At 40.5% G+C, this 16,500-nt stretch overlaps 2 protein-coding genes across 4 annotated transcripts in view; one reads left to right on the plus strand and one right to left on the minus strand.

Annotated features, from left to right (window-relative positions):
* The window catches only part of LOC141398756 (uncharacterized), a 57,271-nt gene that overhangs the window by 10,131 nt on the left and 30,640 nt on the right, over window positions 1-16,500 (plus strand). The window lies entirely within an intron of this gene.
* Window positions 9,602-16,416, minus strand: LOC141398753 (trypsin-1-like). Of its 2 annotated transcripts, XM_073976380.1 has the most exons (4): window positions 16,246-16,416; window positions 10,525-10,695; window positions 10,111-10,464; window positions 9,602-10,040 (listed from the first exon to the last, which is right to left on the minus strand). In XM_073976380.1, the coding sequence occupies exons 2-4, from the start codon at window positions 10,648-10,650 to the stop codon at window positions 9,627-9,629; spliced, it is 894 nt and encodes a 297-aa protein (XP_073832481.1). In that variant the 5' UTR covers window positions 10,651-10,695; window positions 16,246-16,416; the 3' UTR covers window positions 9,602-9,626. The 2 variants fall into 2 exon arrangements, with proteins under 2 accessions (XP_073832481.1, XP_073832480.1); XM_073976379.1 differs by lacking the exon at window positions 16,246-16,416 and having other exon boundaries at window positions 10,525-10,891.

The following is a 16,500-nucleotide window of genomic DNA, read 5'->3' on the forward strand; positions in this document are numbered from 1 at the left end:
CATTGCATCCGGCACAAAGATTTGTTTTATGTACCACAGACAGCAACGACAAGCGACATTTCGTCAATGTTATGGTTTTTAAGGAGACTTTATTTAACCGGGATGTAAGGGAACCCATTGTCTGGAAACCGTGCATTTAAATACATTAATAATATTTAAATTAGATTTCTTTTATGTACTTATATCAGAACTAACCTCATTTAAACCCCACTCTATTAATGTCACATCTTTATTTTCATATTGTGTTTGTGTATCCTTCGGCAAGTTTACGTGTCCTAAAGAAATAAAAAATGGCAAAGGCGATTCCAATTTAAGTAAAGCTATATCATGTATTGTCACTGTTGGATTATAGCCTTCATGTTTGACAATTCGCTCTACGTTCTTATGGGAGGGATAGTGCGGTTTAAGTTCATTGCTACTATATTGCACGACAATATCTTTTGGTGATGTGAAAAACGTAAAGCAATGAGCTGCCGTAAGGATCCATTGCGAATTCAATATTGTGCCGGAACAAAAGTGTTGCTTGTCTTTGGTTCGGCGTAGTGAGACCTAAAAAAAACATTTCGTTATTAAATGTGTGGATTTATAAGACCTGATTGCCTATGACGGTGTGAGTAGTTGGTACTACTTACACATCGAACTTTATAGTTATTGGATTACGTGTCGGATTAGTAACTCACTCTAAACCCCTAAAAGTCGAATTAGGAGGTTACTGTTGACCAACTCCGAAAACGTTTAATGTATCATTATCTGCGAATGTCCGGTGGCTTTACTTTGAAATTACAAGACCGATGTCACAGCAATACCTAATGGTGATACACTGTTTTAACTAAACATCAGATTTTCTACGTCATTGTAGTTAGACAAAGGCTAAAATATATCATCTCCAGCTTCACCACGATGGATTCATAGGTTTCTTCTCATGCCTAAAATGGAGAAATAAACGATGTCCTGAGCAGCACAACATTAAAATTGTTCCACGATTTTAATGCCAAATTGGATAGGAGAATATATTGGACCCAACGTTTGAAAAATTTAGCCTCCATGGTGTAACTGTTGAATTGAGACTAAATGGTTAGCAGCATCAGTAGTGGAATTCTGTAACTATATTGCAACGTCGCCCAAGAATTTCCAACAATGTTTTAGTACAGCATCCGGCAAAAAGGGGCACACGTGCCCTTGATGAGAATAACAACAGAGCAACCACCATTCAGTCTTCATTCAGAAGTCAATGAAGAAGGTTCTGTCGCTTGTTTGCGGCCTCACGCATACGACGCTCTCTCGCTCTCTCCACAAACAGCGTGTGCGTTAATGCATTGCTAAAATTAAAAATCATTGAAACATGTGACAGCAGAACCTTCTTCATTGACTTCTGAACGAAGACTGAGTGGTGGTTGTTCTGTTGTTATTCTCATCAAGGGCACGTGTGCCCCTTTTTGCCGGATGCTGTACTAAAACATTGTTGGAAATTCTTGGGCGACGTTGCAATATAGTTACAGAATTCCACTACTGATGCTGCTAACCATTTGACGGATCTAATACAGCATCCGTTGTTCAAAATTTGGGCCCGATCGTTTGAGTCGTTCAAGTATTACCATGCACACCAACTAGCCAGACAGACGAACGGACATCGCTAAATCGACTCAATTGACGAAAAAAAAACTTGAGGTCAAAAACAGTATACCCTCGTTAGCCTAAAGGTTGACGGATCTAACAGAAATAAAGTCTAAAATTAATCCGCGAAAATACCTTAATTTGTACTTACTCCAAAATGTTTAATCTTCTTTGGGGAGGTAGCGGAAGGAGTGAACCCATATACTCAATCTTCGAATTTGTTGTGGGTTTGGATAACTCTCGAAGGGAATAGTAAATTTTTCCAAACTTTACCGAATTGGATATTCCTTTCGACAGCTATCTTAACATTCTAGTTGTTAGCCGTGGGTTTTTATAGCTATAGGAAATTATCTCAGGAAGTAAGAACTTGCTCCTTTAAAAATTATACCATCGTAGTAGGGGCACTACCTGTTACAAACATTTTAGAAATTGTCTACAGGCTGTGCTGAACTGCACTTTTTCGACGTTCAACGAACCATTTCCAAACTTATTCTAAGTTTGGCCAACATATTACGAGATGTAATGTTTGGACCAAATAGCTTGATCCGTTTAGACGAGCCAACCCCAGTTACCCCAATGTCGGGGAGCTTGCACTGGAAATTAACAGTCTGATTGGTGAGCATAAGCTGAACAAGTGTCTAGATCATCAACATTAACGGTCACTTAGGACTCCCCTACCAGAATTAGCGGAGAGTGTTACAGTTCGCCAGCTATAACTTGATAAATGTCGTCACATGGCAACCCGTCGTTTCTTTTAGGTTAGACCATCTCCCCATAATTGTCCCCATCAGCATACCGCCCAATTTTATCACCCATGAACGCCACACTTTCATCAATCATTTGAAAGCTAATTGCCTCAGAATCAGAGAGTTCACTAATAACCGCTTCAGAGATCTGCCCAACCCTTCTGGTGTTCGGGTAGCAGAAAGAACGTTCCGAGACATCATCACTGCTGCAGACAATCGCCATATATCTGCTGGTCGAACACTCGAAGTGAGATTAAACTTCCCGGCGGAGGCGACGGGATTAGCAAATTAGCGTAATGAGCTTCGTCGTGCCAACCCAAGTGACCCCAGAGTCAGGGAGCTGACACTGGTTGTTCGGTGAGCATAAGCGGAACAAGTGGTTTAATCATCTGAAGAGTTGCAACATTGGAGCCGAAATAAACGAACTGTGGGCAACGGTTAAGTCCCTCTCTAAGCCTGGAAAGAAGGAAGATAGGACCTCAGTCACGTTTGGCGATATTTCAATCGACCTCGTACCTCGCGTATGGGCCCTGATGGAATCTCCATGGTAATGCTGAAACAGCTGGATGAGCCTGCAATGGAGAACCCCACTAAAGTTCTCAACCTGTCGCTAGCCACCCTCATCGTTCCCGAAGTCTGAAAAAGGGCAAGATGGCCCCGCTACTGAAGTCAGACAAGGATGTCAGTGAAAGTGAAAGACTCTTGAGGCTTTACTCCTCCAGAAATAGCAATCTTATTGCTAATCACCAACATAGGTTTCGAAAGCAGCACAGCATTGCATGCCATAGCCACACATATTATTCGAGGACTCAATCGTGCGCTCGACTTGTCGAAGTGTTTCATGCCATCAAGCACTTTTAAAAGACATCAAGCAGATTATCCTCCGGCCAAGAAGTCGTAGCCACGTAGACTGAAACAGCAAGTTCCCAAGGATGGGTGATAACTCCGGAACAGTTTAACATCTTCCTTCCTGTATTACACCCCATCTAGAGGTGTGTGGGCAGCCTGTACACGAGAATATGGCAAGGATGCCCACACCCAAGCACGTACTGCATTAACAAGAAGATGAATTATTGGTGTGATCAGGACGCACTCTTTTGCAATCTTCAGTGTGGTATTCTCACACTTACTCCGCCTAGCTTACCACAGACCGGCTTAGCGAATTGCTTTACAAGAGGTCAACACTACTGATCTAATCGTAAATACCTGTGGCTTACGCGGACGACTTAAACATGCAATCGATCGTTACACCAAATATCGAAATCAAGACATCATCGACCAATCTCTGCTGGGAAACCCTCATACTATGCCTATGTGGTTTGAAGGGTGTGGAATTTCAAAAAGGTAGATGTTAAATACTTCCGGAGATATCACCCTGCCTTGGGCAGGGAGTTTCACCCTACGTGTCTTTGATTTTCACACACATAGTTGATTATCATACGTTTCAAATATGGCTGGAGCGAAGTCTTCTCTATGTACGAGTACTCGAACAGCTTGACATGGTTGACGGTATCGAAAGTCTTCGATGGGCCAAGAGCCACCATCACTGTTCGGTCGCATGGTCTGTTCTGCTGATATATGCGAATAGGGCGTGTAATACTGTGCTTTTTCCGAAATGCACGCTGTGCCTCTAGAATCTTCGCTACTGGCGTCAGAAGGGAAATCGGCCTCCTCGGCAGAGGGGACTCTAATAATGCGTAGCACACTCTTCTTCTCAGTATCGCTATCGGGGTGCTCTATAAATTGCCGTTTAAAATAACTTGCGTACCTCTTCGAATCGAACAATGTCACGCCGTTGAAAGTAACAGCTGTTTTATTAATCTTATTTCCCGGATTCGAGAGAGATTTAACCGTAGCCCGCAATTTACTCAATCCTCTACAAATGTTGCCTTACATTAGCTGGTCGAGCCTATCTTTCACTTATGATCGCCTACTAGTCTGTTAACTTCATGAGTAAGTTCCCTAACTCTTGTGTCTCTGCTTGGAAATTTCGTCTAATTTCGAGTATTCGATTAGCAGATATGTAGCGAGAGGGTGCAGCTGTGATATCCCAGAAAATGTTCTCAACTACCCAAAGATTTGAAGGACTGACTAAGCAACTCTGCGAAGCGCTGATTGGTAAATTCTCTAAACCATTGCCAATCAGCTTTTCTGTGATTCAAAAAATTACGGCCGTCAGAGGTTATGAAGTCGCGTGATCTATAAACGGATACGATTTTAGGAAGATCTATGAATCTAAGCGAAATGACGTGTTGCCAGGGCACGTCATTTAACAGACCGGATGCCACAATGGTGATGCCAGCCGAGCTATGACAATACCATCTTATCCTCGTAAGATAGTCTTTGTTCACTGTACAAAATGTGGAGCTACCAATTGCCAGCACTGTAACCTTCTGGTAATTGTCTAGAACGGAATGTCAACAAAAGTCAGGATGAGAGTTAAAGTCCCCTAACACCACATGTTTATTGACCTCTAAAAGCGAGCTAATATCAGGCATATAAAGCAAAGCACAGTCTCGGCAGTCACCCCATAAATTCCAGGTTTGGTTCACTAGAGATAGATCTATACAGGACATATTGTCTTTGTGCGGAGATCATTTCAATTGAACTGCAGAAATGATACATTTCCGGGCCGCTAAACAATATTGGGCGTAAAATGCTGCGTTTGTTGTTTTTGGGGGACGGTGGGATGTCTCGTATTCCGACGACAACGGTCGATACGATGTCGAAGACACTCTGGGAGATGTTTTGGTGCAGCAAAATAACTTCGACTAAGACCAGAGTGCATCATTCCTTTCGAAAATGTACCCATTCCCTACATCCATTACTTCACGTCGATGTTGACATGTGGTGAATGCGAATCTGCAAACGGAACAGATCCATGGCCCGAGCTTCTTCTCTATCCCTGCACAGCCCAAACAAGCTCGGAACAGGCGTCCTGGAATATATTGTGAAATAATACGCGAACACTAACTCATAATTGTTTAGGTGACAGTCCCTGGCCGAAGATCAGTTCGAGTCAATTCCATGCATATAATCGGTCGCGGTGGAAAACTGTTGTACCGACAACCTGCTGCTAAAAAATTAAAAATGTTTCGAGATATGTCCTTAAAATGCATTTTGCCAAACATTTTGGTATTTTGTGTTGAAGGTACCAGAAGGAGTGGACCGATATAGTCCATATTCGAACCTGATCTATATCTGTAAGAAATATTATGATGTGAATGACCAAATCAGTATTCAGAGTGTCAGATACCCGAAGGAGTGGTCCGATGTGGCCCATCTTCCATTACGAAGTGCAAAGCTTGGGCCAAATAGATGTATTCGTTAGATATTTGTCGGGAGCACCAGCCAGGCAGACCAACCGACGGACAGGGCTAAATCGACTTCAAATTGTCTAAAAAGGAGTACGTTCAAATATACTAGAGGTCCGTTGGGTTGACGTAGGGGATGAAATACAAAGGCAAAGCCCAGGACTTATTTTGGCCCCTCTTCCATCTCAAGTGGACATTGAACTTTCTATGGTTATCTGGGGAACTACCTTTAAAACCCGTTGAAGGTAGTGAATTAACATGTATACATTAGGGTTATGACTTTTCGCCATTTTTTTTTAAATAAATTCCTGTAGCACGGATAAATGGTTGTAAAAAACAAAAATGCATTTGAAAGAAGAAAGAAAAGTTCGAGGACAGCGAGACCGCTCCATACCCGATATGTCTTAGGTTAGGTTGAAAAGAGGGGCGATATAAGAATCGCCACATGCCCGTATGGACATACATTTAAGCCAGGATAGGCCTGTTGTGTGCTCTAATTGCGGAAGCCTAAGGGGAATACATTTTTATAGCTTAATTTTTTTTAAAAGAAAATAAGTTTATCAGTTAAGAAATTCTGTGCCATTGACATAGTCTCTTAAGTTTTTGAACTCGCTTGCCCAAATTTTTTGGAGTTCTAGTATAGTGTTATTTCCTAGAAATTGGTTTCTTAGCGTCGCGAAGGCTGGGCAATGAAGTGTTCCAACGTTTCGTTGTCCTCTCCACATGCTCTGCATTCTGCTTTCTGCACAACCGAGTTTGCGCAGGTGTGCTTGTGCTGTCAGTCTACTAATGTCCTTTTTACTCATTAATAGGAGTTCCTTTGTTTTATCCTCGGGGAGGATTTTTGTGTTTTCCCTTTCTCTTCAGTGTTCCAGAGGGATGTATAGGCGTTTTCTGTCCATGCCTGTAACTCTAGACGCGCCGCTTTTAAAGGCTTTGCATTATCTAGGCTTATCGTATTTTGCTCTCTGGCTTGCCTTGCCAAGGATTTAGCTATCTCGTTACCCCTAATCCCTTTATGTCCTGGTACCCATATAATGTTAACCGAACCATGGTGGGAGTCGTTGATTGATTTTTTACACTGCAGGACAGTATTTGATTTCACCGTCTTGCTTGTTATTGCTTTTGATTGGTCTTATGTTAGCTTTAAACCAGTTCAGACACTCTGTGATCGCTCGGATTTCGGCCTGTAGGATCGTATTATGATCCGGCAGTCGAAGGGAGATTCTAGTTTCCTGATCTTCGATATATAGACCCAGACCCGTTCTTCCCCCTAGAACGGCCCCATCTGTGAACCCACAGCTTAGTTGGCATCCGTTCCAAGGTTCCATCGATCCACATGTCTCTGTCCGATATTATAATTTCACACAAGGCGGCTTCAATTGTTTCAGGTATACGAAATGATACAATATGATCTATGACTCACCCGTTGTAACCTGTAATATGCTTTGGTGGTATGTTTGGTGGTCTCTTACGTCCACTCGCTCATCGACTTAGGTCTTATAGCTGCGTCATACCTTACCTGAATTTCTATAGGCTGGACAAATAAAATTGTCTCTAAAGCCCTAGTTGGTGTAGTCCTCATTGCCCCGCTAACACTTTTACTTGCATTTCTTGTCCGTAGCTGTCCACCATACCACAGAAGCGTAAGTTAGAATCGGTCTAATTACGCTTCTGTATAACCAGTGTGTCATCCTAGGATTGAAACACCATTTTGAGCCTATAGCCCTTCTGCAGGTTGACCAACATCTGTGGGCTTTATTAGCCCTTTCCTGAACATGGTCATTCTATTTAAGTTTCCTGTCTACAGTTACTCCCAGGTACTTAATTGTTGGAGAAATGTTTATCATCTTATCTAGAAAAACGGGTTCTCCGTAAGCTCCTAGCGCAGTTGTAAGCCATTTTTAGAGCCGTTTCGGCCCTTCTACAGAGTATATTTGGATTCTTTCCCCTAAGAAGTATAGAAGATGGATTCAAATCCCTCGTCGGTTAAAATCCTTAGTAGACTATTTATGGTGGTAACCCATAGGAAAGGTGATAGTATTCCTCCCTGTGGCGTCCCCTGACCAACTTTGTCTCTTTTTGTTACGTCTTGTAGCGCGCAGCTTATCCATCTATTCCTTAGCATGTGGTCTATCCAGTGTCTCAAGGCCCGGTTTACCTGAAACTCGTCTAAGGAGTGTATAAGCGTTTCGGTGCTGACGTTATTGAACGCTCCTTCGATGTCGATGCAAACTGCGAGTGTATACAACAGCATCAGGCAAAGTGTGCACGCACGCTCTTTGGGAGCGTAAATTTATTCACGTATACAACATATGGAGAAAACAATTTAGTCTCAGCTGAGCTGGCAAAGAAGAAGGTTGTATGTTGCTTCGTTTGTTTTTAGTGTATGCGTCCCCTTAGTGAAATGACGGTTAAGCATGTTATGTCTCCAATACTAATGCAAACAACGCAATGTGCGTTGGTATGGGTTGTCAAATGTCTGATGTCCGACATGTCTGAACAATTTCGGAAGCAAAGTCGTTCAGATTTCGTTCCGATTTCTAAACGATTTTTCGGAGAGGAAATAGTTTAGATTTTGTACCGATTTCGTTCGGATTTCGGAATGAATGTCGGAAAGAAATTTCCTTTCCGAATTTCCCAAGAATTTTCTTCAGATTTCGTTACGAAATCGGACCGAAATCGATCCGATGTCGCTCCGACATTTCGTTCCGAAATTATGTCAACCACTTCATACAACTTTAGTTAAGATATCGTTACGATTTCGGATCAGATATCGGGCGTATCGTTCGAATTTCGTTCCGATTTCGTTACGATGTCGGTACGATTGGTTTGCTGGGTGGTTACAACATCATCTCGTGTACTACCTCATGTAATGTGGTTTCCACTGATCTACCTTTTAGGGCGCCATCAGACCATCTGCTTTTTCACATGTATGACATCAGCTGTTCTGTATATTGTGAAAAAGCAGATAGTCTGATGGCCGCCTTACGTATGCATGTTGTTTGTATTTGAGCATATCGTTGGAGATGTTACTCTTTATCATGGTGTCGACCGTCCGTTCCATTGTTTTGAGTAAGAATGAAGTTTAACTTATCGGACGATAAGATTTTGGTATTGCATAACTTGACTTGCCTGGCTTGGGAATGAATACTACCCTTGCCTCTTGCCAGGCCAATGGAGTATACGCAAAGTTTAAGCAAGCATTGTAAATCTCGACCAGTTTGGACGAAATGTAGTCCACTTCCCTTTGAAGTAAGGCTGGGAAAATCTGGTCTGGTCCCGCTGCTTTGTATGGTGAGAAGCTCATTATTGCTTCTTGCCCGATATGTCTTAAGAGCCTTTTCCGAAGGCGAAACATGCATGTCACATAGTGGTGGGTGTGCAGGTTCGAATCGTCCGCTTTCCTTTTTCATTTGTATTATTGGTCATCAAGCTCGATTTGAACGAGGCATTAATTAAAAAATTACTCCTAAAAATGATTTTCGCCTAAAAAAGGCAAAATTCTCAAATGAACGTTTTTTTTTCATTGAAATATGAAATCGTTTAAAAAAAAAATATTTTTTGAAAAACTGTTTGAAATGAAAATTTTTTCTCAAAAATTATTTCCTGTTGCACGAATGAATAAACTTTAGCCTATTAATAACTAAAATAACGTTTGTTCCATTCAAATACTGAAAAAGGTCATGCACAAACCACTTGAAAAACAATCCCCTCTCAAGTTGAGGGGATCTGTGAATCTGCACCTGGAATATTTGGACTCTTTATAGAGAATAATAGTTGACCTGCAAAAAATCCCATAATTTCTTCACAAGTGTGAAGGATATTATAGGAAATTAAAATATGTTAGAGGCAGGCTGTGGATAATATGATTCTGCAAATCCAATTAACCTCCGATACTAACAAAAACCGCATTCTTTTTCAATATCAATTTTCACATTTAAAAGTGTATTTATTTCAATAACTTCTTCAAGAAGCCTTGCTTTTTAAATCTTAAAATTAAATCTCCACTTAATATGCCATCGATGCCGCTAAGGCTCTCTTGGCTGTCGCCAAATTCCTCCTCATATTCGGCATCTAATATGGTTTCCAAAATCCATGCAACATAAGCCGAGACTTCAGTGAAAACACCCGGATAAGGATAGACAGTGCATGGTTTACGCGACCATGAGACAATTCCCACTTGGGTATTGTGGACAATCAAAGGACCACCAGAATCACCGCTGCACTGGCCTTTACCACCCTCCGGAACACCGGCACAAATATTTGTGGGATGTATATCAATGCCATGTCTGCGGCTACATTCAGCATCGCCGAAGATTTCCAAATCTACTTTCTGGAGATGTTTTTGTACCACACCACCAGTCTGTAAGGAGGGGAATTTTAATGAGAAATTTGTTTTTTTTTTCGCATGTCCAGAATTTAGTAGGACTTACCGCATTGAGACCCCACCCAATGAGGGTTGCTGGAGTTTCAGCCTCACTTTCTGAATTATAATCAGGCAAACGTACGCCTATGAAATCCTTATCCACATTGGCCGGTTTATCCAAACGCATCAAGGCTATGTCATGAATATAGTGATTCGAAGGATCATAGCCTTCGTGAACAAAAATTTTGGTAACATTGGCAATTTGGGTGGAGTTGTGGTCCAAATCATTGCTACCATATTGAATATTGACTTGGTGAGGTTCTGCCTTCACCACACAATGGGCTGCCGTTAGGACCCAAACACGATTTAACATTGAAGCACCACAGGAGTGGCGGCCAGAGGAGACACGTCTCAGAGAAACCTTGTAGGGTACATTATACATCACTTTATTGTAAACTACTATTTAAAATTTCAAACTTACCATATAAGGAAATTCTCCAGGCAATACCAGGCTACCATTTACAATTTTACTATCGAATGCCAGGCCACACCCCAACAAAGCGCAAGTGCCAAGTATCAGCAAATAATCCTTAGTCGTTGGTCTCATGTTGTTACTTCCTCCGATTACACTGAACGTTTGATGTCTGCTTAGCTATAAGCCAATGTTTTTAAATTAAAATGAAATTGACCTATACCTCAAGCTGTTTTCCGTGGTGGTGAAACTCCAAATATCAATAATAATAAAAACGGTTTCATGTGAAGCATTGTTTTCGGAGTGATTGTTGTTCTGTGAAAATATTGTTTGCAATATTCATATTTTTCGCATAAAGAGGTGATATCTTGTTGAAGTTTATTAATTATAAGGGTATTTAATAAAACATTTTCTTCTTTCAGTATTTTCACTTTTTATCTACTGGGTAGTGGCGGCACATTCATGATTTCAGGCTTCGTGTGGCGTTTGCAACATCGCTCATCATGCACAGGGTGATCTATAAATTGTAGGTTAATGTAACAGGCGCATTTCTTCGCATCTGCCACTGCCACCCTGTTGAAATTAACAGTCGTTCTATCAACCTTCATCTGGATTCGAGAGTGATTTAATCTTTTCCCACAATTTACTTAATCCGGTACCAATGTTGCATTCCCAACAAAATTTGAAGGAAGGTCCGATATTTTCATTAGCATTTGAATGCAATGCAAAGGAAGTCGTGAAAGATCCGATCTTTTTTATCAGTATTTGAACCCATGCAAAGGAAGTCTTGAAAGATCCGATCTTGTCATCAGCATTTGCATCCATTTCATCGATCCAATTGAGATGAATTTTGTGTTTTTATTTATACACATTTTTCTAAATATATTTTCTAAATTATTTACAGTAGGCTTGATGTTGTCGGAGACTCGAAATCACAACCAACGCTGTTAAAACTCTCGTCGTAATGATAATGTCATTGCAAAGGGTTGGTGAAATTGACACGTCAAAGCATTGGTGTAAATGACATGCTTTGGATCCAAAAATGAATAGCATCTTTTAGGGTCCACGCTCATATAAAATTCATCGATGAAGATGCTAAAAAGATGACATGCCAGATCACTTTCACCCATGATTGAATGACATCTTTGGCATCGAACATTTTGCTGGGATTGCTTCAGGTTGCAGCGTGGTCTAGGCACTTTTCCTGCTTATGCTCGCTTGCTAGCCTATTGACTTCAAGAGTAAATTCCCAGTCTTTTCGGTCTTTAGGATTTGTAATACGAAGCTCATTACGCTAGTATGCTATTCCCGTTGCCTCTGCTGGGAAATTGGTCTAATTTAGAGTATTCGACCAGCATTATGTAGCGAGAGACAATAGCTATGATTATGTTTCCGGAAATTTCTGTCCGCTCCGAACCAGCTTCTACGTGGTTCAGAAACATATGAAAATGTTGTCACGACATGTTAGCGTTCAAAGCCAAACTCATAACTTCTAAAGGCTGCGCTAAAAAGCTTTTGTCATGGAAGCCATACAGATTAAACGGACAAATATCCTTCGCTGTACAAAAACACATTGATTTTGAGAAATGAAAGTTCGATGACAGAGAAGCCACTCCCACAGCCGATATGACTGATGAGCTGTCTAACTAACAGCGAAACTGGTCACATAACCGTCGATCATCAAGCTCAAAAATTAATAAAAACAATTAAAAAAGTGTCAGTCGGCTTTGCCTACAGATACATACCCTCAGCGAATGTGAAGCGAAACATTCACCTCCGGATGTATTTAAGGTCTCTTCAGAATTTTGTGGCCCTTTTTAGACATTTGAACTTGCCGACAAAAACGTGGATTAGGAATTAACTGCACTAATACACAAATGTTGAACTTTTGTAGGGCAGGTACCTTTGGGGAGGACCTATATTGGCCATTTTAGAAGTTAAACTAAATTTTGATAAAATATAAGGAGATCCAAAGTTTGGACCAAATTGGTTGCCCCCATTCAAGTGATATCGTCCTAGCATTTTAGTGATATTTTTTAAACATTGGGGAGAAGTACCGAAAGTTGTGGACCGGTATTGCCCATGAAACTAAGTTTGGATATAATATGACGAAGACCAAATGTTGGACCAAATCGGTTGAACAGTTCGAGAGTTATCGTGCTCTCAGACCGCCACATATGGTGACATAGGGGTTTTTTTACACCTTTCGCGCTGTTTTCCCAAGAAATGTGGATTTGCACCTGAAAAAACTTTTACCGTCGTAATGGAGGTGGCGAATGCAAATCGCTTCAACAAAAATCAAAGTGATTCGAGAGAAGGTCTTAAAGTGAACTTATCCGAAATTTTGTGTGAGAGGTACCAGAAGGAGTAGATAAATATGGTCCATATTCGAACGTGATCTATATCTGGTAGATATATTAGGATGTGCAAAGTATAGATTACATCGGTTACTCCCTTCAAGAGTTATCGTGCGCAAAATTTTTCCGAACATTTTTGAAGTTTTGTGGGGGAGGTACCTGAAGGAATGGACCGATATAGCCCATCTTCGAATTTTAACATTGTTTTTATAAAATATTACGAAGGCCAAATTTTGGACCGAATCGACAGATCAGTTCGAGAGTTATCTTGCGCTCCAACCACTACACAAGGTGTCATAGGGGCTTTTGCACCTTTTTGGGTATTTTCTCAGGAAGTATGGATTTGCCCCTGATAAAACTTGTACCGTCGTATGGGGGGAAGTGAATACAAGTTGTTGCAACAAAAATTAAAGCGATTCGAGAGCAGGTCCTAAACTGAACTTATCCGAAATTTTTTGTGGGAGGTACCCGAAGGAGTGGGCCGATTGAGTCCATATTGGAACCTCTTCTAAGTCTGGTAAAAATTTCACGATGCGCAAAGTACGGACCAAATCGGTTACTCCCTTCAAGAGTTATCATGTCCACAAATTTTCCGAACTTTTTGGAACTTTTGTGGGGGAGGTACCGGAAGGGGTGGACCGGTATAGCTCATCTTCGAACTTAAACTAAGTTTGGACAAAATATTACGAAAGCCATAATTTGAACCGAATCGGTTCATCCGTTCGAGAGTTATCGTGCGCACCAGCCAGACAGACGGACGGACATTGCTCAATCGACTCCAAATTGTCTGAAACACATTTCGTCCAAACATACTTGGGGTCTAAAACCATTATTTCGATGAGGCACATTTTGCCCGTATGAAAGTGTATATACCCTCGTTAGCATAAATGCTGAAGGTTTTTATACCCTCAGCCTTTAGGCTATGAAGGGTATATACACTTTCATACGGGCAAAATGTGCCTCATCGAAATAATGGTTTTAGACCCCAAGTATATTTGGACGAAATGTGTTTCAGATAATTTGGAGTCAATTGAGCAATGTCCGTCCGTCTGTTTGTCTATCTGGCTGGCTGGAGCGCACGATAACTCTCGAACGTATGAACCGATTCGGTTAAAATTTTGGCTTTCGCAATATTTTGCCCAAACTTAGTTTAAGTTCGAAGATGGGCTATATCGGTCCACTCCTTCCGGTACCTCCCAAACAAAAGTTCGAAAATGTTCGGAAAATTTGTGCGCACGATAACTCTTGAAAGGAGTAACCGATTTGGTCCATACTTTGCCCATCGTAAAATGTGTACCAGACTTAGATAATGTTTCAATATAGACTCAATTGGCGCACTCCTTCGGGTACCTCCCACACAAAATTTCGGAAAAGTGCAGTTTAGGGCCATCTCTCGAATCGCTCTAATTTTTAGTTTAACAACTTGTATTCACTGCCCTCCATACGACGGTACAAGTTTCATTAGGGACAAGTCCGTACTTCCTGAGAAAATAGCCTGAAAGTTTGCAAAAAAAAACCCCTATGACACCTTGTTAGGTGGTTGGAGCGCAAGATAATTCTAGAACGAATCTGCCGATTCTGTCCAAAATTTGGCCTTAGTAATATTTTGCCCAAACATAGTTTAATTTTGAAGATAAGCCATATCGGTCCACTCCTTCAGGTACCTCCCCCACAAAAGTTAAAAAATGTTCGGAATATTTGTTCATACCGTAACTCTAGAAGGGAGTGGCCGAATTGGTCCATACTTTACAAATCCTAATATATCTACTAGATATAGATCAGGTTCAAATATGAACTATCTACTACTACATCCGGTGCCTCCCACATAAAATTTCGGATAAGTTGACTTTAAGACCTGATATCGAATCACTTTCATTTTTGTTGAAGCAACTTGAAATCGCTGCCTCAATTACGATCGTAAACGCTTTTTCAGGGGCAAGTCCATACTTCTTGAGCAAACATCCCAAAGGGTGTAAAAACCCCTTATCGCAGCATATGTAGTGGCTGGAGATCCACTTCCATAATGGTCAATGTAGATCTATTCCTTTTAGTATCTCCTCCGCAAAACTTTTGATCTCTAATCCTAATGAACATTTTTGTCGGCTCAAATTCCCAAAATGTTTAAAAACCCCTAAGTACATAAGTTTTTTGGGAAAAATTTGTTTCACTATATACAGGCTGAGGGTATATCTCTGCCGACTGATACTTTTTTAATTGTTGTTTCATTCGAACGCGATCTTCCTAAGAATAGCTTCAAAAGTCGGAACATTTGACTAATATTTTTTGTTGTGAGTACAATATATATTTTAAGTGCCAGTAAATATATTCAAAATATCGCGAAACTAATACATATAGCAAAATATTATAGGGGATTTTGAAAGAGGAGGTAATAACTTAATTTTCATTAAAAAATAGTGTTTTAGCGTGTTGTGGAATTCAAGTTAGCTGCATATTTTCTTAGTGTATTTTGTAATGCCAATTCGATCATATACTTAAATTTGACATAAGGTTTTAGTCATGATGCCCACCAGTGCCCACCTCGTTAATAATTTTCCAAAGTAGGTCATGGGTTTAAGTATTAAAATCAGCTGCCATCTAGTGCCAGACTATAAATGGTGGGTCGCTGACTAAAGCTGTCCTAGAATAGGGTTTCTATGGATATATTAGCGTATAATTCTGTTATCTGACCACGTACATTAACATAATTGAAATCAGTGGCAAGATGAAGAAATCTTCTTCCAAATTCGTCTTTCGTTGGCGGTAGGTACTTGCCTTCCAATTTTACCAATTTTCAGACAAAAATGTTGATTTTTTAATCCGCTAAATTGGTTGAATTTTATGTTGTTTCGGAGATTGTTTTGTTTCCCCAAGCCTATTTTTGCATCATATCGACACCTCCAAATAATAGTATGCTAAGTCTAAAAAGTGAGTTTTGCAGGAGAAGCTCTCAAAGTTTGGAAATTTTTTTGAACTTCAGTACTATGCTAAGTCAATATTTGTTTATATCTTCTGTTCAGATTGACCGATCATTACCAAAATTAGACAGAATTTAAGTTAAAGGGCGTTTGACAACTCCAAATAATAGTTTGCTAATTCTGAAAAGCGAGTTTTGCAGGACAAGCTCTAAAAGTTTGGAAATTTCTTTGACCTTCAGTACTATGCTAAGTAAAGATTTGTTTATAACATCTGTTCGGATTGTCCGATCATTACCAAAATTTTACAGAATTTAAGTTGAAGGACGCTAAATATAAAAATGTAAAGAACTTGAAAACATGCTAAGTCGACTTAGCATACTATTGTTTAGGCGTCGATATGATAACCGAGGCCTTTGGTTCATGTCATTTTGTATTAACAGTATAACAGCAATTCTTACCGTAACCCCCTCCAGAGGGGAAAGGGGGGAGAATGCTACGCTCGTGGTTTCATTAAAACACTCTTCGCAGCAGCACAATGCTGTAACCGGCGCAATGGCTTGATTTTTTTACACTCTAAATATTTTTGGCCACTTTCTCCATACAAGTGGATCCACTGTGCACCGGTAGCCCCTTTCCTTTGTGTTGCAAAATAATGACTAAGTGATTGTCATCGTTATGCATTTACCGCAATATATGTGTATCAAACAACTGTT

The sequence above is a fragment of the Musca autumnalis genome, unplaced genomic scaffold, assembly GCF_047663935.1.
Source record: "Musca autumnalis isolate F117 unplaced genomic scaffold, ASM4766393v1 scaffold_3, whole genome shotgun sequence".
NCBI classification, from domain to species: Eukaryota; Metazoa; Arthropoda; class Insecta; order Diptera; family Muscidae; genus Musca; species Musca autumnalis.

Excerpts from the sequence above, each read along its gene's own strand:
- LOC141398753 (XM_073976380.1), bottom strand. The coding sequence starts at position 10,650 with ATGAGACCAACGACTAAGGATTATTTGCTGATACTTGGCACTTGCGCT. Across the intron at positions 10,465-10,524 it reads CTGGAGAATTTCCTTATATG|GTTTCTCTGAGACGTGTCTC; the intron begins GTAAGTTTGAAA and ends GTACCCTACAAG. Across the intron at positions 10,041-10,110 it reads TTGGGTGGGGTCTCAATGCG|ACTGGTGGTGTGGTACAAAA; the intron begins GTAAGTCCTACT and ends CCCTCCTTACAG.